Below are 23,527 nucleotides of genomic sequence, written 5' to 3'. Positions count from 1 at the left end.
GCTTTGCAACACCAGGGATATCTACTCCTAAATTATGTTTCCAGCTGTTCTCATTTCGAATTCTGGAATATTTACTTCGTCTTCTTTGGTGAAGGAATTTCGGAAAATGCATTTACTAACTCCACTTTAGTGGCTCTGTCGTCAGTAACATTACCGTCGTTGTCGCGCTGTAAAGGTACTTACTGAGCCTTTCCGCTGGTTTACTTAAAATGGGACTTCAGATTTTCCGCCACATTTCTAGAGCGAGTTTCGTTGTGGAAACTATTAAATGCACCTCGCATTGAAATCCGCACCAAATTTCGAGCCTCAGTAAAACTTTACCAATCTTGGAGATTTTGCGGTGCTCCTGCAACAGCTTTCTGTCGTGTTTTGTGTACCATGGGGGATCAGTTCCGCCTCTTATTAATTTATTTGGTATGAATATCTCGAGTGCTGTTGATACTATTTCTTTGAACTTAAGCCACATATGGTCTTAATTTTCATAGTTTGGAAGGATTGGAGACTACCTCTTGGAAAGACGTCACCCGAATGTTTAGCTGCTTTTATAAATAGATATATTTCGCGTTTAGTTTTGGTGAATTTTTTTGTTACGGAAGTGAGCCTCGCTACGACTGCGTGTTCGCTAATTCCTGTATCCGTCGTGATGCTCAGGATTATTTGTGGCTAAGAATTCAAGTGTGCTTTCGTAACCATTTACAAATGGTTCAAATGGCTCTGAGCACTATGGGACTTAACATCTGTGGTCATCAGTCCCCTAGAACTTAGAACTACTTAAACCTAACTAACCTAAGGACATCACACACATCAATGCCCGAGGCAGTATTCGAACCTGCGACCGTAGCAGTCGCGCGGTTCCGGACTGAGCGCCTAGAACCGCGAGACCACCGCCGCCGGCGTAACCATTTACAATTTGAATGGCCTCGTCAACTAATTGTTAAAAATAATTTTAAAAAAAGCATTTAGAACAATTGCGGAAGTTGTTTTCTATTTACAAAAGGGTATGAAAATGTATTTTTGTCGGTCCGCAGCTCGTGGTCGTGCGGTAGCGTTCTCGCTTCCCGCGCCAGGGTTCGATTCCCGGCGGTGTCAGGGATTTTCTCTGCCTCGTGATGACTGGGTGTTGTGTGATATCCTTAGGTTAGTTAGGTTTAAGCAGTTCTAAGTTCTAGGGGACTGATGACCATAGATGTTAAGTCCCATAGTGCTCAGAGCCATTTTGTATTTTTGTCAACATGCGGAAGGTAGATTGAAGTAACTGTCAACTATAATTGTATGAGTAGGGTACCTATTTGTGATGAGACTCAAGTTTTCCTTTCTTTGAACTGTTCATCAAGTGTTTCATGTGAGACAGTGGGTCGGTAAAAGGAGCCAGTTATTAATTTATTCCGGTTGTCGAATGTAACCTCTGCCCATACTAAGTCACAGGAAATATCTGCTTCAAAATCGATTGTGAGCTTACATTATTTTTCCTTAAGTTGTCCTTATTTCTGTTGTAGTGCAGATAATTACAATTACGGCTTTTCCCTCCAGAACCTAAGATGCTTTCTCTGTGACCCTATGAATACCAGAGCTAAACAATGTAGAACAACAATATACGTTACAGCGTAGCATTCTGTATTACTTCATTTCCTTATTTCTAACATTTTAAAATTGTAAGTCGACTTTAGATGACATGTCAATCATAGATGTTCTTATCTCTATTTAGTGAACGTGTTTTCAGTTACGTTTTGAACATTGTCCCGCTACACTTCATTAACTAATGTTTTTAGAGAGTAAATTAATATGGAGTACGTCGTTCTTCTTTTCAAACATTCACAAACCCATTTATTCTTTCCCTATTGTCTTTTGGGTATGCAGTTGTACTAATTAAAGTAAGCACAAATGCAGTGATCAGAAAGAAATGATTAGCGTACATTCGCATTCTCGTTTCATCGTGAAAGGAAGCTACCGTATAGACAGAGGAATCTATATTTATACTTGGCAGAACTAATTACATACTGACATAATCGTCGGTATTGCTTTCGTTTCCCAAAAGTTATAAATATTTCGATTTCGGAAAATAAGCTCTGTATTTGGCCAAGATGTCGAAGAAGAAGGTCCCTTACGTACTGGTTGTATCGAGTAAGATGTGGAGACGGCGGTTTGAAAGCGGACAGTGGTAGTGCGGGGAAGGGCGTCCCTTACCTGAGGGATCGCTACTCAAGCTACTTGGCGAAGGCAAGCTACCTGGCGAAGGGGCAAGAGTGGCAAATGTCCGGTGTGGCAAATGTCCGGCATTCACACTCGTCTGGTATAAGACCGGGGTCGGTGGATGGGTGGGTGTCCACTGGGGCCGAACGCACAATAACCCTGGGTTGGGTGTGGGGAGGCGGCAGGATGGGTGGCCTGCTGTGTCCTGTTGTGGGGTTGTGTACCACTGAGGGCTACGGCGGGACGAAGCCTTTCTGTCGTTTCTAGGTCCCCGGTTCCACGCACACAATACACAAAGGAAGAATTCGCCTTTTTGCAAGTACACAAATTATTGTTTTGTTTTGTAAATTTGCGCAATGAAACATCTGCCCAAGCCACAGCAATATGACAGGATGCAGTATGTACAAACGCGCAAGAGAAAACGTTCAGCTCAACTACACAAAAAAATGTTTGGTACATAAAAAAGAACTTTTCACAGCTAAGGGATAGCAAAATACTACAATGGCGACATGGAGTACTAATTTAGACCTGTAGCTGAATTTGGTTGGCGGCCATAGGATGCAAATAAAGTAAAATAAAAGGAAAATAATAATAAATAAAACCGCTGAGGGTGCCACAACTGTCGTGAAACACGTTTGGATGACAAAACGAAACGATACTTGCAAAAAGTCGGATCCATCCTTAATTCATTACTATTTTTCTGCAAGCATGGGAATTGTGCTCAAAACTCCAATATGATAATTTAACCATACAGTAAGTCAGGCTTCACTAACTCGGAATTCGAGACAATCTGGAACTGGTCCCTTATCGGGAAAGTGGAACGCCGCCTTTACGTTAGCGGACAGTATTCGCGACACGTTATTTACTATAAAATTCCCATTCCCTTCACTCGTTTCCGATAATAAGTAAGTCCACATGACGAGTTGTAGTTTCACGTGGTTGTTTTGCACGAACATTTACTTTACTGATGATATGCTGCAAAATTTTACGAAGATTTTATTAACTTTGCCAGACAGACATTTTATATTGTAATTTTCTGCGATTGATTACTGTGTAGTTTGTTCGATTTCCTAAAACAGTTTGTTAATCAACATCGTTTAAAGATTTTGTATGCGCCGAAAAATGAATGTTAGAGAATACTTCCAGGCTACGATCATTTACGACTATAAATCGTCATTAACGCCTACACAATTTGAAGACCGCCTTAGAAACTCATCTGGCGAGGAAGCCCCTTCTAAGGCAACAATTTATAATTGGTATAGCGAAATCAAAGAAGATCGATTTTTTCTTAGCGATGAATCTCGTGAAGGACACTAAAGAAGTGCCATTATTGATGAAAATATTGCCGCTGTTATGGCAATGTTTGAAGAGTATCGACGGACATCTTCCGAAATTATTCGGGCGAAATACATGTTTCAAAGTTTTACTGTACTTCAGAGCAGTCACCACCATTGTGTATAACCTGTTGCTAATAATGTGTAGGTCATACGATACCTTAGCAGCGCCAGTTGTGTAGATAGTTCGAGTGGAGTGGTCTATTGTCTGACGAATCTCTGTAACAGTTCTGAAGCGAAGGCTATGAAGTGCTTCCTTCTTCTTAAGAATCAAATTGAAGTCACAAGGGTTTAAGTCGGAGCAGTGTGGTGTGTGGTAACTCACTTCCCAGCCCCGTCGATCGAACAAACCAGTCACAACTTGCGCCATATGCGTCCGAGCATTGTGTGATGTGCGGGTCCTGCAGAAAGTGTCACCGTTTCTTTGTCATTTTTTGAACACAGCCAGCAACCAGCTTAGAGAAAGATATGGTGACATTTTCTACAGGACCCGCCCATCATTTTTCACGACAACGCTCGGACGCAAGTTGTGACTGATTTGTTCGATCGACGGGGGCGGAAAGTGCTGTACCACGCACCATACTGCCTGTGCTTCAGCATTCGTCAGTTCAACTCGATTCATAAGATGAAGGAAGCCCTTCACGGTATTCGTTTCAAAACTGGCAACAGATGGCCCCAATCGAACTATCAACACAACTGGCGCTGCTAAGGGAATCCTCCGAGTTCCATATAAACTGAAGAGCCAAAAAAACTGGTACACCTGCCTCATATCGTGTAGTGCCCCCGCGAACACGAAGAAAAGCACAACACAACGTGGTGTGGGCTCTACTAATGTCTGAGACAGTGTTGGAGGGAACTGACACCATGAACCCTGCAGGTCTGTCCGTAAATCCGTGAGAGTTCGAGGGGGTGGAGATTCTTCTGGAACAGCACGTTGCGAGGCATCCCAGATATACTCAATAACGTTCATGTCTGGGGAGTGTTTAAACTCAGAAGAGTGTTCCTGGAGCCACTCTGCAGTAATTCTGGACGTGTGGGGCGTCGCAATGCCCTGTCCAAGCACGTCGAAAGGCACAGTGGACATGAACGGATGCTGGTAATCAGATAGGATGCATACGCACGTGCCACCTGTCAAGAGTCGTATCTAGACTTAACGGGAGTTCCATATCACTCCAACTGCACACGCCCCACACCATTACAGAGCATCCACCATCTTGAACAGTCCCCTGTTGACATGCAGCGTTCATGGATTCATGAGACTGTCTCCTTACCCGTACACGTCCATCAGCTCGATACAATCGGAAACGAGACTTATCCGAGCAGGCACCATGTTTCCAGTCATCAACAGTCCAATGTCAGTGATGACGGCCCCAGGTGAGGCGTAAAGCTTTGTGTCGTGTAGTCATCAAGGGTACACGAGTGGGCCTTCGGCTCTGAAAACCCATATCGATGATGTTTCGTTGATTAGTTCGCATGCTGACACTTGCTGATGGCCCAGCATTGAAATCTGCAGCAATTTACGGAAGGGTTGCACTTCTGTCACACTGAAAGATTCTTTTTAGTCGTCGTTGATCCCATTCTTGCAGGATCTTTTCCCGGCCGCAGCGATATCAGAGATTTGACGTTTTACCGGGTTCCTGATATTCACGGTACACGTGAAATGGTCGTACGAGAAAATCTCCACTTCATCGTTATCTCGGAGATGCTGGGTCCCGTGGCTCGTGCGCCGACTATAAAACCACGTTCAAACTCATTTTAAGCTTGATAACCTGCCATTGTAGCAGCAGCAACCAATCTAACAATGCTCCAGACATTTGTCTTATATAGGCATTGCCGAGCGCAGCGCCGTATTCTGCTCTTTACATATCTCTGTATCTGAACAAGTATGTCTATACCTGTTACTTTGGCGCTTCGGTGTGGCTCGCAACGGGTTATGCACAATGCTGGTGACTACTTTGAAGGACTGCAAAACTTTGAAACGTTTATCTGTTTTGCATGAATTGTTAATAAATCGTTGTCATTATTACAGCTCCAACCATCGTACATCAACAGTTAGACGTTAGAAAACACTTTTGTCGATGGATTCCACATGAACTGACTCCCGATCAGAAACAACAACGCCCTGATTGTTTTCAGAAAAGCTCTGGAAAATTTGGTTTGGAATATCATAACTAGTGATGAATCTTGGATTCAATGTTATGATCCTGAAAAGAAAAGTTAATCGACTCAATGGGTCTTCCGAACAAAACCTAAGCCTAAAATGTCCGACGAATTCGCAGAGCTGATACGAAGGTAGTTGCAAGTATTTTTTTTTTCTTTGTTACTAAAGCATCAGAAAACAGACGTACCGTTACTGCCGATTAACAAACCTCTGTTTATCGCAAATTTATTAGAAAGTTTTGTGAAAAAAATTACGTTATGACAGCGCATCATCTCACACAGCAAAATTAACAACTGATTATGAGTATCCGGATACCCTGAAGATCGGCACTACCGACCCTCTACCGTACAGGCCTGACGAAGAGCGCCATAGGAAGGTGAGAGAATTGCCAATGGTACTGTAGAGCTAAGGAACTGGAGCAACACACCAGAACGCACTTGGAAATATTGAGGAAAAAATAAACAGCACTTATTGTACTTGGTTTCCCGTGTACATCATAATTATTCTTAACTTACCACACAAATGAAGGCAGACAGATATTGATCGCTCAAATAAACTGAAACTTATTCGGCCAAACCGCAACTTTAGAAACTAGAACGTAATGAAGACCACCACCTCCTCCAGTGAAGAAGCACTTACGAGTCGCACTCAAAAGAGTACCACAAAGCAATAGCATTTTTGTTCTTTTTCATATACAAGATATGTTAAGTTCAGAGCTCATTTGACGATCTCTGAAAGCAGTTCGATACAACTTTCAAAAATTCTCGAGAAAATCAGCTTTGAAGTTTTTGAGCGTCTTTAATACCCTTAAAGAAGGCGGATTTTTTTAGCCGGGACCCGTAGCAGAATGATCACCTGCCACGGGCCTGGGTTCATTTACCGGCTGTGGTAAATTTTTAAACCAAGCGCATGTTCTACGCGCATTTCCGTGAAGCGTAAAGTACATAAAGATGAAAAAAATAAGAGTGTGACTTTTTAAATTTAAACAATCTTTGTTAACTATTTTACATGAAAGATTGGCTTGTATAATGAAGAATATATTTATATAAAGTACGGATCACGTTTATTGAAAAAGACAAGAGTCCAAGAAACACCTGGAACGGCTTCAAACAAGAGATCATACTTTTGTTTTCCACATCTGACAGCAGAAGACCAGAACTGTAAATTAGCAAGATCAACATTCACAACTGATGTGCATGCACTTTCTGATGAAATACAAGAAGATGCAACTGAATTGAAACGTGATTCGAGTGCGACAGAACAGTTCCAACAAATAGGGTTGGATGAATTTTGAGCCACTTTCCCACTATTTATCCAGGAGTGGCAAACGATCCCTTAAAAGTTATCGTGCACTTTTCGTCTACAGACCTATGTGACAAGATCGTGATTCTCGACACTAGCCATCATAAAAACAAAACATCGCAGTTGCCTGAACGTGGAGAATGACCTTAGATTTGCTTTAACTAGCTTGAAACCTAACATTCAGGAGCTGCTTAAAGATATACAATTTTAAGCATCTAATTGAAGTTCTGATTTTGTCTAGTGAATTTCACAAACAAAAATTTGTTGGATGCGAAAAGTGTTGTTCAAGCGAACATTACTCTACATTTAATAACCCTTTCTTACTAAAGTGTAGATTGCATGTTAGTATCAAACAGTTTTTAAAAGGAGCAAAACATAAATAAATAAAATAAATAATATTCTGGCGTTGCAACGGGTGAAGCAGGTAGAAAAGTTTGGAAAGCAGTGCTTTAGCGTAAAATCTGAAAGCTTCGAAGTGGATTTTCTGGAGTATTTTTGAGAGTTGTACGAATGATATGGCTGACATATTTGCGTTCTGAACTCCACTCAATATAAACATATAAAACTACAAAAATTTGACAGTCGTGTAAACTGCATTCAGTGAAGATTGCATGATTTTCGTTACAGTGAAGGTTTCTAAGCTTTTCGGTCCGTATTAGCCGTTCTCTATGAAAATCCTGCTAAATTTAATCTTCTCTTACTTCAAAACTATAGAATTCCAAATTAAAAGAACAGCGATAACTTTTTCAATAAATGCTCATCCACAATTATTTTAAAATTAACAAGTTCAAGAGCCAAATTTGGGATATTATCACGCACACTGCAACGGCATTCATACATAATAAAATTAAAAACCGAAACAAAGTGCTTAGAACAACCACGGGGAAAACCAAAGAGTTCAACTGTCACACTGATGGCAGCCAAGACAAAAAAGTTTTATGTCACCTGAAGACAACTCCAAGATATCAGTGTCACTTTTAGGTAAAACTAGAAAACGATGTCTGAGCGCAAAAACCACTTCATCACACCATAAGACATGAGATACAAATTAATTTCGCAGTTATGCTAGATCATGACATATGGTACCTACACCGCAGAATTAAATTTCGGGAAGGATATTAACCAAAATCGTCTTGATTTAGAACCCTTAATTATTTATTTCTTTTCATGATTCATCCCACCGTAAAAGTGCAATTTAGCGTATAGAACACATCTTCAAATGATGAAAAAAATCTGTAACATAAGTAATGACAATGATCAGGAACGTTAAAAAGTGTCTAAAGTTTTGTAAAACAAACTTCTTCCAACAGATGTGACTGGTTGTGTGAACCTAAAAATTAATGGCTGATGCGAACCTCAAAACGTAATATGATTATCGGCTATATGTAATTCCGGTAGAAACACACGGTTCTAGACGCCCGGCGCCTATTAATTCAAACAGGAAGCTCACGGCAGTGGTGTCCACACTAAGTAGTTGGTGAGGGAGCCAGCAGAACAGCCCAAACAAAAGAGGCAACCGGTTTGGTCCACAAAGGATGCCGCGTCCCGTTCCAGATCCGCTTACGGGCCGCGGAGCGCACCCAACAATGGCACCAGAAATAACTGCACGTGCGCTGCGCGAGCGCAGCCTCGCAGGTATGCAGCGAGGCTACGCGCGGTCGTCCGCGACGCTGTATCCTAGTAAGACGTTTCAGCTATAAATATGTGTGGTATTTAAATCGAAAGTTTGAACAGGGGCTTTGTTGAGTAGGCAGCTGCCATGCGCACGACGCTGCAGTACCTTTTTCGTGGTGCGTAGGCGCAGCAGGCGGTCGTATTGCTGAACGGCGCGCATCCAGACGCGCGGGGTGCACGCTTCGATACAACACGCACTACTCATGTCTTGCTTGCGGCCCTCGCCGACGAGAACTGTGGGCTCGTCCGCGTTGACCAACTACTTCCGTTTCGCGCCGGTGCTGTCACGTGACCTCCTTACTCGCGCGCATGCGCACAACGGGACGCATGGGCACTCAGCGGCAGCAGAGGCAAGCAGAAGCACGGGAGGCAACGCGAAGCAGTGCCGTTGCGGTATTATTACGTTACTGTGGCTTCAGCAGAACTGACAGCGAAATGGCAGCATCGACGTCGCAATGACGATGGACCAGGTCACAAAGGGAATACATTTACATTTTACACTGAATGCGCCGCGGAATTACCACCTTTCCCAAGTCAAATTTCTTAAGAATCTCTTGCGTAGCGGATAGTCCCGTCGCCTGGTAAAGGACGCCGTCATTCGCTTTTACAAAATGGGAAATAAGAAGATATGACTCACAGAATTACAGACCAATATCGCTGACATTCCTTTACTGCAGGCTCCTACAGGATATTCTAAGTTTAACCTCTTCACTCCGAGATTTAAAAAAAGGAAATTTTTCTTTTCTTATTTCCCAATAAACCAATTCTCCAAGCATGCCACACATGCAGAAGATATATCTTTTTGATCATTCGCAAAGGTACAATTGGCAGTCCATGTGTGTGGACGCTCAGTCTCACGTATCGTTAAAACATACTAGCCTTTGTTTTGTATTTTCTCTTCCTGTTAACAGTAAAATATTTATTTTATTTGAAAAAGTCAACTGCATATGTTAACGTACACAGAAAATAGGTTTCTTAATACTAATATTTTCGAAGTATTGATTTCCAATACAGGTTTTCGTTGATGCTCTGAAATAGCTTCATAAATGCAAGGAAATAAGAATCACACAATAATTTATAGCAAGTAATAAGCCGCAACTACTAGTAAACAAATCTTTACTATTTAGCAGAAGTTTCAAAATAATTATTTTCGACAATATATAAGTAAATTTCACATTTGATGCATATTGTCTTCAAGCTGCGGCTAGGTTTCCTGCATTGTGAAACATTCTTTGCGTGAAGAAATTTTTGTAGGTGCTCAATATTGTCAAACCGCACTTCAGCAGTTGATAGCTAAACAGCTGTTGTTGGCTCCTGATTCAGATTTTCTATATCTAAATCTTCGTTGTCAGAGAAATTCACTGTACCAGAATGTCCTCTTCTCCTAGCAACTAGCATGACACATTTGTAATTAATTATAAGTTTGCCAACATGTATTCTGTAGTCAATCACTGATAGTCTTCCTTGTTTAGCTCTTTGATTGACTGAACGCCATCTATGGTACATCAAACAACAAATGGCAAACACATGGTCTGCAAAATGATTAAAAATCTATACTGGCCAATTTTCTGTGCGAATGTAGCATCTGTAATATGATAAAAATTTGTCAAAGAGCAACATCTCCCATGTGTTCATTATATTATTTAACTATCATTGGTTGTGGAACATCTGATTTCTTTTTTTCCAATCTGCATTATGATCTGAAGCCCACGGACGAGAACGCTCAGGAAGTGTATTAAGTGTTCCTTTATAGTAGTGAATTAAATCTATGCAAATGCGAACTAATTCTCACCCTGTAGAACAGTTTGCAAACTTCAGAGAAAAAACACAGATTACAGATCTTTCCGGTTTGTAGAAGCAGCCATTTTTAGCTTACGACCAACCCTAAACTAACACATGAGTCGTTTTTTGCAAGATGCGTTCTAATGTTAAAATTAAGAATTAGAAGGTCCACGCTTGTGGACCGTCGTTCTATACGCGGAAAAATCCACGTATTTGTGGAAAAAAAAATAATGAACGAAGGTTTACATTTGTGGACCTAGACGACGAAGACTTTCTTGCAGAAAAAGGAGCTTCTCCCAAGGGATTAGTACAGCATGCTTTATGGAAGGCTAAAGGATGACTTAGGCAGAATTTGTTCTGAATTTATGGAAATGTAGGTTAATGAAAATGAGTAGGAAAAACAATCACGTATTTTTCGAATACAGCATTAGTTGTGTGCTGCTTGACACAGCCACTTCGATTAAATATCTGGGCGTAGTGTTGCAAAGCGATATGGAATGGAAGAACCACGTATGGACGACAGTAAGCAGGGCGAATGCTCGACTTCAGTTTATGGGAAGAATTTTGGGAAAGTGTAGCTCGTCTATAAAGGACGTATAGAAAGCTAATGCGATCAGTTCTGAGCACTTCTCGAGTGTTTTGGATCCCCCCCAGGTTGGACTGCAGAAAGACACCGAAGCAATTCAGAGGCGTGATCTTAGATTTGTTACCTGAAGGTCTATCAAAACGCGAGTATTACGGAGGTGCTTCGTGAACCCAAATGATATCTCTGGGCGGAAGGCGACGTTCTTTTCACAAAACACTGCTGAGGGAATTTAGAGAACCTGCATTTGCAGTTGACTGCAGAACGATCTTACTGCCGCCAACTTACGCTTTGCAAGGGCCGGAAATACAGCATAAAAGGGACGTTGGCTAGAACGTAGGCAGACAGACAGCCGTCTTTTCTTCAATCCATTTGCGATTGGAACAGGAAGGGAAATTACTAGTAGTGGTATACGATACCCACTGCCACGCATCGTACGGTGACTTGCGGACTATTATGTAGATATAGATTCATATACCATATCTTGACAAGAGATGCAGTTGAACAGGTGGATTCTATCTTCCTACATTTTTCTGAAAGGAATTCGATAGTGCACTGTCGACTACTATTCAAGATACGATCATAAGGAGTATCTTCGCAAATATCTGATTGTCTCGAGGAATTTTTGATTAACAAACCCAGTACGTTGCAATGAACGGCGAATATTGCACAGAACACATTAACATCGGGCGTGCTCCTGGGAAGTTCACTTTATCTCTAATTTTTTCAATAAGCATAAACGATTGATGAAGCAGAACCAGAAGCACTAAAACACTCTTCGCTGAGCATGCATCTGTGTGCAGGGAAGTATTATCATTGGACGATCTTAAGGAGTTACAGAAAGACTTGGATAAAATTTCCGCACTCTGTAATGAATAACAACTCTCTTAAAATGCGGATAAATGTAAGATAATGCACATAACAAAGAGAAAGAAACCGATAGTATCTGGTTATAAAATTAATGGTAGACATCTCGAGCAATCATGATTTAGAAATAATATTAAGAAGGGACGTCAACTGGAACGCTCACGTAAAATCACTTTTACGGAAGGTGAATGAAAGCCATAGATTTGCTGAAAGAGTTCTGCGAAAATGGAATGCATCTGCAACGTAAATCGCAGGCAAGAGGCTAGCGCGACCAGTTCAACATTATTGTTCCATTTTTGGAAGTTCTTATCAAACAGACAAGGCAACATACGTAGAATGAATTCGGAGACTCACTGTTAGAATCGAAACAGAACGGTATAACCCGTAGGAGAGATAGTCGATAATACTGTAACAACGTACTCTTTGCCATGCACTGTGCAGTGGCTTGCACAGGTTATAAAGGTAGACGTCCACAATTTTCATTATTGTTGCATTATATTACGACACGGCTCCGCACAGATTTAGAAGCATGATTTTTTTAATACTTCGGAGCAAAATAAAAGTACAGGAAGGAATGGTGTACAAACTTTGAGGCAGAATGCCGACAACGAGCTTTATGATGTCAGGAAATACTTTTTTCAACAGAAGAGTAGAAGTGACGTGTTGGAAACCATCTGAAATGTTTCGCAGATGAAAAATAGGAGAGTGTTTATCTTTCCTAGAACACGACGGGATTACAGACTTCGTAATGTGAGTGCCGAATGGTCCGAAACATCGTACTTGGCGTACGCTCCTAATGAACCATGGAAAACATAAAAACAGGATATCCCAACACCGATTTGATTTCCGGCTATCCTGAATAACAGCCTCATCACCTTCACTACAACCTCTGCCGGAGGAAATGTATGCCGTATAAACAAACGTGATGCTCTTCCCAAAAGCACTCAGACCTCGTAATTTGATTAATAAGTGATCCGCAACATCGCGTTTGGAATTCAAGCACTGGAGTATGTTATTCTAAACTTATCACAGGAATCAGAGAGAAATAGCCAACTGCGGGTAGGTTATGAGTCATCACAACGCGAGTGACCACACAGCGGCCCGACGCGAGTGACTTCTGCATCCGCCTCACAGCCCACATCTGGCCCTACCACAACACACATGAACGTGGTTTTGAGTTCCTGGAAGCGACTGTGTTTGACCACAACGCGTTCCTAAACTATACAACGCAACGATACCGTGGCACCTACACTAAGGGTATGTATTGCTGCATAAAACTTATAGAAAACTTTGTGAAGATATGTGATTTTAGAGAATGCAATTATTCCTATCTCTTCGTTTCAGAGTTGCCACTCTATTACATCTACGGAAGGCCTCAAGGAGCAATGAAATGAATATTTGTCATAATTACATTTATCGAGCTTAGTGTTTCGAAAATAACTCCTTCTGTAAACATGTCCGCAATATGTCAATGTACGAGGGACATTCAGTAATTATTATAAGACATTTTTTTCTGAACGCAGGTTCGTGTTTTTCAGGACTCCAGTACACCATATTATTCCTCACTCTCTTGGCTACAAAACCCCATTTTCAACATAATCTCCGTTCAATACGACAGCCTTACGCTATCTTAGTGAGAGGGCTTGTATTCCCGCATGGTACCAGTCTACTGGTCAACGTCGGAGCCATCGTCTTGTTGAATCAATACTCTCCCTATTATCCACGTACTATTTCCCGCCGAGTGTATCCTCCACCGGGCCACAAGAGATGGAAGGCGAGGAACCCAGCGGGACACACCTTTCAATCCCACAACTGGTGGACGAGCGCATCAGCACTACCAACAGAGACGTCCAGCTGAGCAGCGAGGTGTTTGATTGTGATCCGTCGATCACCTCGAATGAGAATGTCCGCACTTTCCAACATTGCAGGAGCCGCACCTGCGTGTAGCCGGCTGGCTCGCGGGAAATCGGACAGATCTGCGCGACCTTGTTGAGTTGATGACAGACTTAGCCCAAAGACTCACCGTGCTTGTGTTCACTGGAAGCTCTCCGTAGACCTTCTGCGAGATCCTATGAATGTCTGCGATGCTCTGGTTTTGCGCCAAGGGAACTCAATGGCAGCTCTCTGATTGGAACACACCACCGTTAGACGTCATTTTAAACACTACGTAAATCGCCGCCAGCTATCGGAACTTCATGAAAGTACATGAGTTGAAGTGGGAGTATTCTACGATGTACCAAAACAAATTTCAGGTTTTTTCAACCGAAAGTGACCAAGAAAAAAATGTGTTGTGTTGAATTACTTATGAGTGCGCCTCGTTTATCCAGCCTAACACAGAAGAAATAGTTTTGTTTCAAAAATGTTGATGCAGCAGTCATCACCTAATGGACAATTGATGAGAGAGAGAGAGAGAGAGAGAGAGAGAGAGAGAGAGAGAGAGAGAGACCCGACGTTGTTAACTCTATATGTATCTACATTTGTATTCCGTAAGCTACCGTCATATGTATATCAGAATCACCACCTCTCGTTACTTATACCATTCGCCGATGGTGAGAGGGAAGAGAAGTTGCTATACTCCTGTATCTCTCTCTAATTTTACTCTTACGCGAGCTGAAGGAACATATACGCCGATGATTCAATGAACACGTCGTAAAATAACACCCGTGGCGCGAAAATGAGCCTCATATTTATTTTGTTTTTCCAACATATTCACTTGTAAACTGAAACATCGATCTCATCGTTTGACAGGGCCTCGAAAGCCTGGCGCAATTTATTATTATGGCAGTTGTCGTATCCAATGAGTCATCTCTCGGGCTACGGCTTCATCGTCTCCAAAGTGTCTCCCATGCTGATCGTTTCTGATGGCCTCAAACAAATGAAAATCACCGAGGCGAAAGACAGATGTCACAAGGGTTCTCAATGACATGTTTATGGTAACTCCTGCGTTTGACCTGCTGTGTGAGGGGGACTTTGTCACTCAGCAGAATCACGCTCCTAGTCAACAGACCAGGTCATGCAGCGTATGGACCGCAGCGTTTCACGCACGGTGGTACATTAGGATACGAAGTTTACAGTCGCACCACGAGGCTGGACTTTAAGTAATACGACACCCTCCATCTCTCAAAACCAGGGTCGGTTTAGGACCCAACAGACACAAGAGGCCGCTTGGGACGCCAAGCTGAGACGGCCGCCAGAGGCACCCCAGAGCAAAATTTGTACAGATGATGCATCATAATTAATAATGAAATAAATCTTGTCGACTGTAAATTTAGATTTATTTCTAAGGGTTTTACCAGGAGTCTAAGGAGCGCCAACTAACGTATGTGGGAGGGCGATAAGGTGTTGGGGAGAGGCGGCATGAGAGTGGCGTCAAATCATATGGCGCTTGTGTGGAAAAGCATGCTCCATCCTTTAGCATTATGCTTTGAAATAGCTATGTAAGCTCCTGTACACCATATGAAGAGGAGACTGAAAAGTTTCGAAAACCGGTTCATGGAATAAATAACTGTTTCAAAGAAGTGACTGGTTGCAGTTTTCTGTATTTACAACGAATAAACAGTCACAGGTTCTTAAACATCCGTAATGGATAAGCTTAGCACTTAGATACAGTTTTCTTGGAATACAGTTCTCCCCATGCACAGGACGCAATGTTCGAATGTTATCTGGCACAACTGCTAGTTGTTATGGTACGCTAACTCCAGTAACAGACCTGCCACTTTGCAATGGTTGAGTGAAGCTGTCATCAATCCGAAAATTGGGTTGGAACACCAAAGTGATTTACTAGACAGGGTCCTATTTGAGGTGAACAGACTTAGCCACACAGTTACAGGAAGGTCTAACAGTTTAACGTGGATTCAGAACCACTATGCAACTAGGAATTTTTCATATTAAAAACATTGGCCAGAAGTGAAAGAAGTGATAGATAAAAATCCTAGGACTGACCAGGCATCGACTCAAAGACATTTGGATTCCTAGTCTGGCACTTAATCACTGAACTACAGAGTCATGGTTGATATTTACTAGTAGCCGACAACGAATAATGTACAGGTTGCTCATACATTAGTTACACAAAAGTAACCTTTAATTGTGAAACGAGTAAATAACTTATAGAAATGTTTGATGCAGCACTGGACGCAGTATAACTTCAAGTTTTATTCCCGCCTAAAACTGTTAGTTCCTGATGTTCCCGCTTGGCCCCTGCGCGAACGAGTTGTGTGAACATTCGACATGGAGTCGTAATTACGGTGCAGAGCGTGCGCAGTATTGTTTGCGGTTCCACGAATCCAAATCCGCTACTACAGTCCAGAGACAATTCAGGACTAAATATCGCAAGCCACCACCTCAAAGACAAACTGTGTTATTAATTGGTACAATCGTTTCACCGAAGCTGGCTGTGTATTACATAGGACGTCAAGTTAGGGTCGGTCGGCAGTCTAAAGAAAAATGGTTCAAATGGCTCTGAGCACTATGGGACTCAACTGCTGAGGTCATTAGTCCCCTAGAACTTACAACTAGTTAAACCTAACTAACCTAAGGACATCACAAACATCCATGCCCGAGGCAGGATTCGAACCTGCGACCGTAGCGGTCTTGCGGTTCCAGACTGCAGCGCCTTTAACCGCACGGCCACTTCGGCCGGCTGCAGTCTAAAGAAGTTGAGCAATCTTGCCTTCTATACTGTAACACTAGGCATATTCAGTTCTAAGCTGATACGAGACATATGATCGCCAAACTTGTTGAACTGCTGGCCGGCCCTGAACCGGCGTCCTGTGTAATACACAGGCAATTTAAGTGAAGCGGCTGTATCTTTTAATAACAGTTTGTCTTTGAGGTGGTAGCTTGCCATATTTAGTTCCGAATTGCCTCTGAACTGTAATATCAGATTAGGATTCACGAAACCATAAACAACACTACGCACGCTCTGCACTCCACATTGATTAACTCATTTCGCGCATGGTACCCACCGCGATCATCGGAAACTTTAGTCAGATCCACGAACGATGGCTGTTCCCGCAGTTCGAGACAAGGACAAGGGGTTCATTGTTTTCGGTTCCGAGCGACAGTTGCAGTATGCGCATACACGTGCTTTGCGCTTGATGAAAACATGTATCTAGCAAATTATGTCTCGCTTGCTTGCATGGAATTTGTCGCTCACCACCACCATCGACCAGGACAAATCGCAACCAATGGAATAAAAATTCACTAAATAACTCGCTAAGATCACGTTTAATGTACGCACTGCATACAACATTCACAGCAGAACGCTCACAACACTACTGATGCTTACTGGCTGTCTGAGAACACGTGACGTAGGTGCGCACAACAAGCCTAAATTCGACCGCCATCGTTCGTGGTTCCCACTATAACAGTTTTGGGCGGAAATAAAACTTGAATGGGTCAAATGGCTCTGAGCACTAAGGGGCTTAACTTCAGAAGTCATCAGTCCCCCAGAACTTAGAACTACTTGAACCTAACCAACCTAAGGACATCACACACATCCATGCACGAGGCAGGATTCGAACCTGCGACCGGAGCGGTCGCGCGGTTCCAGACTGTAGCGCCTAGAACCGCTCGTCCACTCCGGCCGGCCATAAAACTTGAAGATATACCGCATTCAGTCCTGTATCAAATATTTCTGTAAGTTAAGTATCCTTTTCCCGATTAAAGATTAGTTTCGTATAACTAATTTATAAATACCCTGTATATCGGCTATTTGCTCTCTGTTGCGATCTTCAAGATACACATTGATGCAAAGTTTAAACGGTATGCAGTCCTGTGACATCTGCGGCTTACCTTCGCGTGTTTCTTGAATCGTAACACGGGCTCTATGAATTTTCAGAGCAAAGCGTCAATTAAACCAACCCCTAACGAAATGCATAGCTTTTCTCTGAATCTTTTCTACCTAATTCCTTGATCCATCTTTTTAAGTGCTCCTGACAGACGAACACTACTTGAGAACTGATTGAACGACTTAATGACGGCAATTAGAGGAACGGGGCCCAGCAGGATAAGTGTAGATAAAAATTGTCACTGTACAGTCCGTGACTGAGGGTACATGTTAGCAGCAGTACTGAATTCCTTTCCCATTCTATTCGTGTATTGAGCAAGAAAACTCCTAATCTAAATGCCTCTGTACGCACCTTAATTTCTCTTATCTTATTCTCATGATCCCTACGCAAGAGATTCGTTGATGACATCATAATATCCTACAATTACTTTCGAATAAAGGTTCTCTAAATTTACCCTATAGGGTTTCACGAGAACTGCGTCGTTTTTCTTCCAAGGATTCCCATTTAACCTGGTGGAGAAAAATCTTCATAGTTCTGTTATGTTATACGAGCCCCACCTCGAGCGAGTGTTCTTCATGCATTCGACATTGGGCATTGCCCGTCTCTATAGTTCAACGCCGCTGAATAATTTCTTGCTCCTTTCTTGTGTGTGTGTGTGTGTGTGTGTGTGTGTGTGTGTGTGTGTGGTAGGGGGAGGCGCCACGGAATCACAGCAGGTAAACGTGGCACTAATGCCGAAAATTGCAGCTTCTGTTGGCAGTTAAGCTTTGCTTCTTACAGAAAAAAAACATAAATTTATTCATTCTGCTAGCTGTGCACTAACTTTATCTTGCGTCCGCCTGACTATTCTCGGTTCTCACGGATTTATTACATCACATGTAACTAGTTTGTTCTCTTAGTAGCGAATGCGAATATTATTACAAATATTCGGTCACTGACCACTTCTGTTGAACGTGATGTTAATTTCACCATTGTTCGCACAGAAACATCTAATAGTTCACACTGTGATTTAAGGTGCTTATGAACGTTACGTGGGATACTTTGGGAGAACAATGGAGGCACTGTAGAGCTTCCACTTTTATCAGTTGCACCGGCTGTAGCCGCTGTTCCGTGATAAGAAGATAAATGGGGTCCCTCAGCCACCCGCCTTAACAGTCTTCAATTCATTACCGTCATTTTGATAGTCTCCTACCACTCGTAGTTGCCAAGTCGTGCACTATTTGAGCATAATATAGTATTCGACCTGTGGATACCTTGATTACTATTACCTACGTGTTTTCCACCAGATTTTCTGACTTTATTTGGTCTCGCTACTATACTTTCGAATGCGAAATTGCAGTATCCATCCTTGCAGTTCGACACATGTGTTTCGTTTTATACAGGGTGATTCAAAATTCCTATTACACCTCTCTAGGGATTGTAGAACGGACTTAGTAGATGGGGTTTTGATGAGGAACCGACGTCCGGGAATGTACCGTTTTGATGCGAAATAGTTTAAAGATTGGATCATTTACAAGGCTCCCTCTTGACGGTACGCACAGAAGCTGAAAGATGGCGACATTGTCGGTCCTTGCTGTAATTCTGACATCAAATAACACCTTCGTCCGACGACAACGACTGCGAGAATTGGCACGTCCGAAACTAGGAGGGTTGTCTGTGCTGCTCCACTCTCGTATTTGAAGAGGACGTCCTTTATCATGTAAAAGAGAACCCGTATAAAATCTTTATCTAACAGGTCGCCTCTACAACTCCTAGAAGCCTGTAATAAGAATTTTGAAGCGCCTTGTGTGTATGGCGTTTCTTCTGCAGACAGAATACGTTTGCCCGTCAGCAACACGTAGTCTTTGCATTCAAACACAACTTCGGCACAGTAGCAGTAGCATAATTTCGTGTTTCTATGAGATCTGGTGTTTACACTTCGTCAGGGTGCAGCGTAATAAACATACGACCTTTTACGCGCACTTTAGATTTCTTAAGACGAGTAATTTATAGACTGCTCCTTATCCGGTATTATCCTTCCGTAGTTGGCCTCTAGATGCAGATTTCCGTAATGCGTTCGAAACCGTGGCACACTGCTGAAATACTAACCAAGGTACGATCATACGGAGTATCCTCGAAAATGAAGGAGTGTTTGATTAACAGAATCCAGTACATTATATTGGACGGCAAATGTTACACATAAAAGAAAGCAACATCGGCTGTGCCTCAAGGATGCGTTGACCTCAAAATGTTTTCAGTGCATAAGAATGATATATCGTATAGGATCAACAGCACTACGAGACTGTTCGCTAACGATGGAGCGGTGTACAGGAGTTTGTCATTGGACGATTGCAAGGAGCTGGAGAAAGATTTTGACAAAATTTCCATTTGTTGTTTTGAATGATACCCCTGTTTGAATGCGGAAAATATAAGATAATGCATATAATAAAGAGAAAGAACCAAATAATCCCTCATTACAATATTACTGATGAATCTCTTGAGCACGTTTAATCATGAAAGTAGTTAAGGGTAACACTAAGAAGCGGTATGAACTAGAATGATCACGTAAAGTCACTGCTAGGTAAAGTGAATGTAAGATGTAGATTTTTTGGGAGATTTCTGAGAAAATGTAACGTAACTGTTAAGGATATTGCATACAACACGATAGAGCGAGTAATTCTAAGATATTGCTCCGGTGTTTGGAGTATTTATAAAGTAGAAATGAGATACCGAATGAGTTAAAAGACCCGCTACTTGGATCGTTACAGCTTGGCATATCCCATACGAAAGTGCAGCAGAAATTTTCGGGGAAATTAAATGGGAATCCTTGGAAGAAAGACGACGCAGTTTTCGCGAAACCCTATAGAGTAAATTTAGAGAACCTTTATTCGAAAGTAATTGTAGGCTATTATGCTTTCACCAACGTATCTCTTGCGTAGGCATCATGAGAATAAGATAAGAGAGATTAGGGCGCGTACAGAGGTATTTAGATTATTCCTTAGTATTGTTCACAAACCATTATACCTTTAATGGTTTCTGAACAACCTACTGCGTAGTGTTCAGTTATACAAGTAATAAAAACATCCATCATTAGATACTGTGACCCCAACTGGAGAAAATTTTGGGGTCTTGCCAGTATCGCATTGCGAGAAACAACATGTTTAACTAGCAGTCAAAATTCGATATTACTACATTAACGTCTCGTATTACCATTCAACTGTAAGATCCAATGTATTTAGAACTACCGTTTTTTTTGGTGATTGTAGATTTTTTGTTTCTGGTACACAATACGATATAATGAACATCTTGGAATAAGTTACTTTCTAGAAAATGTACTTGATCACACAAGCCTAGAGAGATGAAAAAAAGTGAATCATAGAAAAAGCGTCATTTCTAAGTGATAAAACGACGAAAATTGATGTATTCTTATAACCATTTTGCAAAGTGAGGTAGGTTCAGTATCTCACTTGGATGTTTACCTAAAAGACTAAATGATCGGTCGGTATGAACACTTTATTGTAAAACCATCGAAGCATTGTAAGACACGAACAAAATTTGGAAGTACTTTTACATTAGGTTCATTCCTTAGGTGTCAATATGTTAGGGTACGCTTGATCATGCGCTTGGAGTCTCAACCACAAACCTGATTTTTTTCCGATTAATAAACTCGAGGGAAGAATTGCTAAATGTTCCATTTCGTAAAGACTACGTTCGGACTTCCGGTAATCCTTCATCGTGCCTCTGTCTGCTGGTACAGATTAATGTTCTCGAACGACCAAGTATCTAAAACATCATTACATTTGATGCTAATAATATACTCAGACGCTTCTTAAAAGATGAATACTGCAGAAGGTACCGTCGAACGGTAAGATAACGACAAAGCCGTTTTTATCCAGAAGCGATTTGTACTTACTGTGCACTCGAATTTCCTCAGGTGTAGAGCAGTATTCAGATAGGGGGAAGCTTTTTATCATGAAAACACAACACAACCGAGAATCAACTCTGTCCGATATACTCTAACATTTGCACCGAACCACCAAGAATAGCACGTAGAGCGCTCATTATTCGCAGTACAGAACGGCTGAGAACAAGATGGTTTTAGGAGCAAGCTCTGTAGCCTAATCCTTCACAGATGACGATTATCATGCCTCTCAAAATATATGAAGTTTTCTGTGAGAGCTCTAAAAAGCACGAGGAAGTATTTGGAAACCGATGAAAGCAAACGCGCTTATATACGCTGTAGCTGACGTCAGTGCGCCTGGCTAATGAAAACTGTTGAGCGTGATCGCACAAACTTTTACGAAGGCACGAGTTAGTAAGCCAGCTGGTTCACATCACGGTGAGTCATAAGGGAGGGGAGGCATTCCGCCCCGAACATTCACTGACATTTTGTTTGGCTTTGAGGCTGAAACACCCCTGACTAGAGCCGTAAAATGTAGTGACAGCAGTAAATTTCTTTGACTGTCAGTGAACAATGTCTCAAGAAGAAGAAACAGCGCAGCCCATCTCGAAATCTGCACTACGTTTCTTGCTGCTGTCATGTAGGCAATGTACGGTAAAGCAGACCCACGGTAGATTTTATACAGCTTCGCCTTTCACGGACCTGTTTAGGGTAGAGTACGGTTTCCTATTAAAAAGTAGGAGCTGATATATCCCAGGTAACAGAAATTAACAATTCTTTAGTTTCTGCCACTAAACGCTGCCTTCTGCCATCTATTCACACAATTTCTGGTGATTTTTCGGAGTTAATTGCTCAGATCAAGCCATGTATATGAGTGTGACTGAATAATGAGTTCTAGTGGTGACAGTGTGAAAGAGACAATGGGGAGCGCATTCTATTTGGCAGCTGTTAGTAACATTAGTGTTAACTAACCTTCGAACAAGTAAGTTGAATTGTATTTCATACATAACTTAAAAGGCCAGTAGTACTAGGGTACCCTGTTAAATATGTGGATGCAGACAGTATTTTTTAAATTATTTTACACGTCTGCGAGAAGCAGAGCAATGCGTGTACATCTACATGGTTATGCTGCAATTCACACTCAAGTGCCTGGCAGAGGGTTCATCGAACAATTATCATACTACTTGTCTACCACTGCACTCTCGAATGGTGCGTGGGAAAAAGGAACACTTAAATCCTTCCGTTCGAGCTCTGATTTCTCTCATTTTATTATGATGATCATTTCTCTCTACGTAGGTGGGTGTCAACAAAATATTTACGCATTCGGAAGAGAAAGTTGGTGATTGAAATTTCGTAAATAGATCTCGCCGCAAATAAAACTGCCTTTGTTTCAGTGACTGCCACCCCAACTCGCTTATCATATCAGTGACACTCTCGCCCCTATTGCGCGATAACACGAAACGAGCTGCCCTTCTTTGCAGTTTTTCGATGTCCTTCGTTAATCCTACCTGGTAAGGATCCCACACCGCGCAACAATATTCCAGCAGAGGACGGACAAATGTAATGTAGGCTGTCTCTTTAGTGGGTTTGTCGCATCTTCTAAGTGTTCTGCCACCAAAGCGCAGTCTTTGTTTCGCCTTCCCCACAATATTCTCTATGCGGTCTTTCCAATTTATGTTGCTCGTAATTGTAATTCCTAGATATTTAGTCGAATTCACAGCCCTTAAATTTGTGTGAATTATCGTATACCCAAAATTTATCGGATTTCTTTTAGTACCCATGTGGTTGACCTCGCACTTTTCTTTGTTTAGTGCCAATTGCCACTTTTCGCACCACACAGAAATGCTCTCTAGATCATTTTGTAATTGGAACTGATCATCCGATGATTTTACTAAACGGTAAATTACAGCGCCATCTGCAAATAATCTAAGGGGGCTGCTCAGATTATCACTTACATCATTTACG

At 41.9% G+C, this 23,527-nt stretch overlaps 1 protein-coding gene across 4 annotated transcripts in view; it reads right to left on the bottom strand.

Moving 5' to 3' along the window:
* The window catches only part of LOC126191653 (inositol-trisphosphate 3-kinase homolog), a 524,458-nt gene that overhangs the window by 60,975 nt on the left and 439,956 nt on the right, over positions 1-23,527 (bottom strand). The window contains exon 1 of one of the 4 annotated variants that reach the window (XM_049932545.1): positions 8,768-8,882. The exons of the other annotated variants lie outside the window; for them this stretch is intronic. Coding sequence (XP_049788502.1) covers positions 8,768-8,866 — 99 coding nt within the window. The 5' untranslated portion in view covers positions 8,867-8,882. Of the gene's footprint in view, positions 1-8,767; positions 8,883-23,527 lie in introns of those variants that run through there. 4 annotated transcript variants of the gene reach the window in all.

The sequence above is a fragment of the Schistocerca nitens genome, chromosome 1 (assembly GCF_023898315.1).
Source record: "Schistocerca nitens isolate TAMUIC-IGC-003100 chromosome 1, iqSchNite1.1, whole genome shotgun sequence".
NCBI lineage: Eukaryota > Metazoa > Arthropoda > Insecta > Orthoptera > Acrididae > Schistocerca > Schistocerca nitens.
This window is presented reverse-complemented; position numbering and strand designations above follow the sequence as displayed.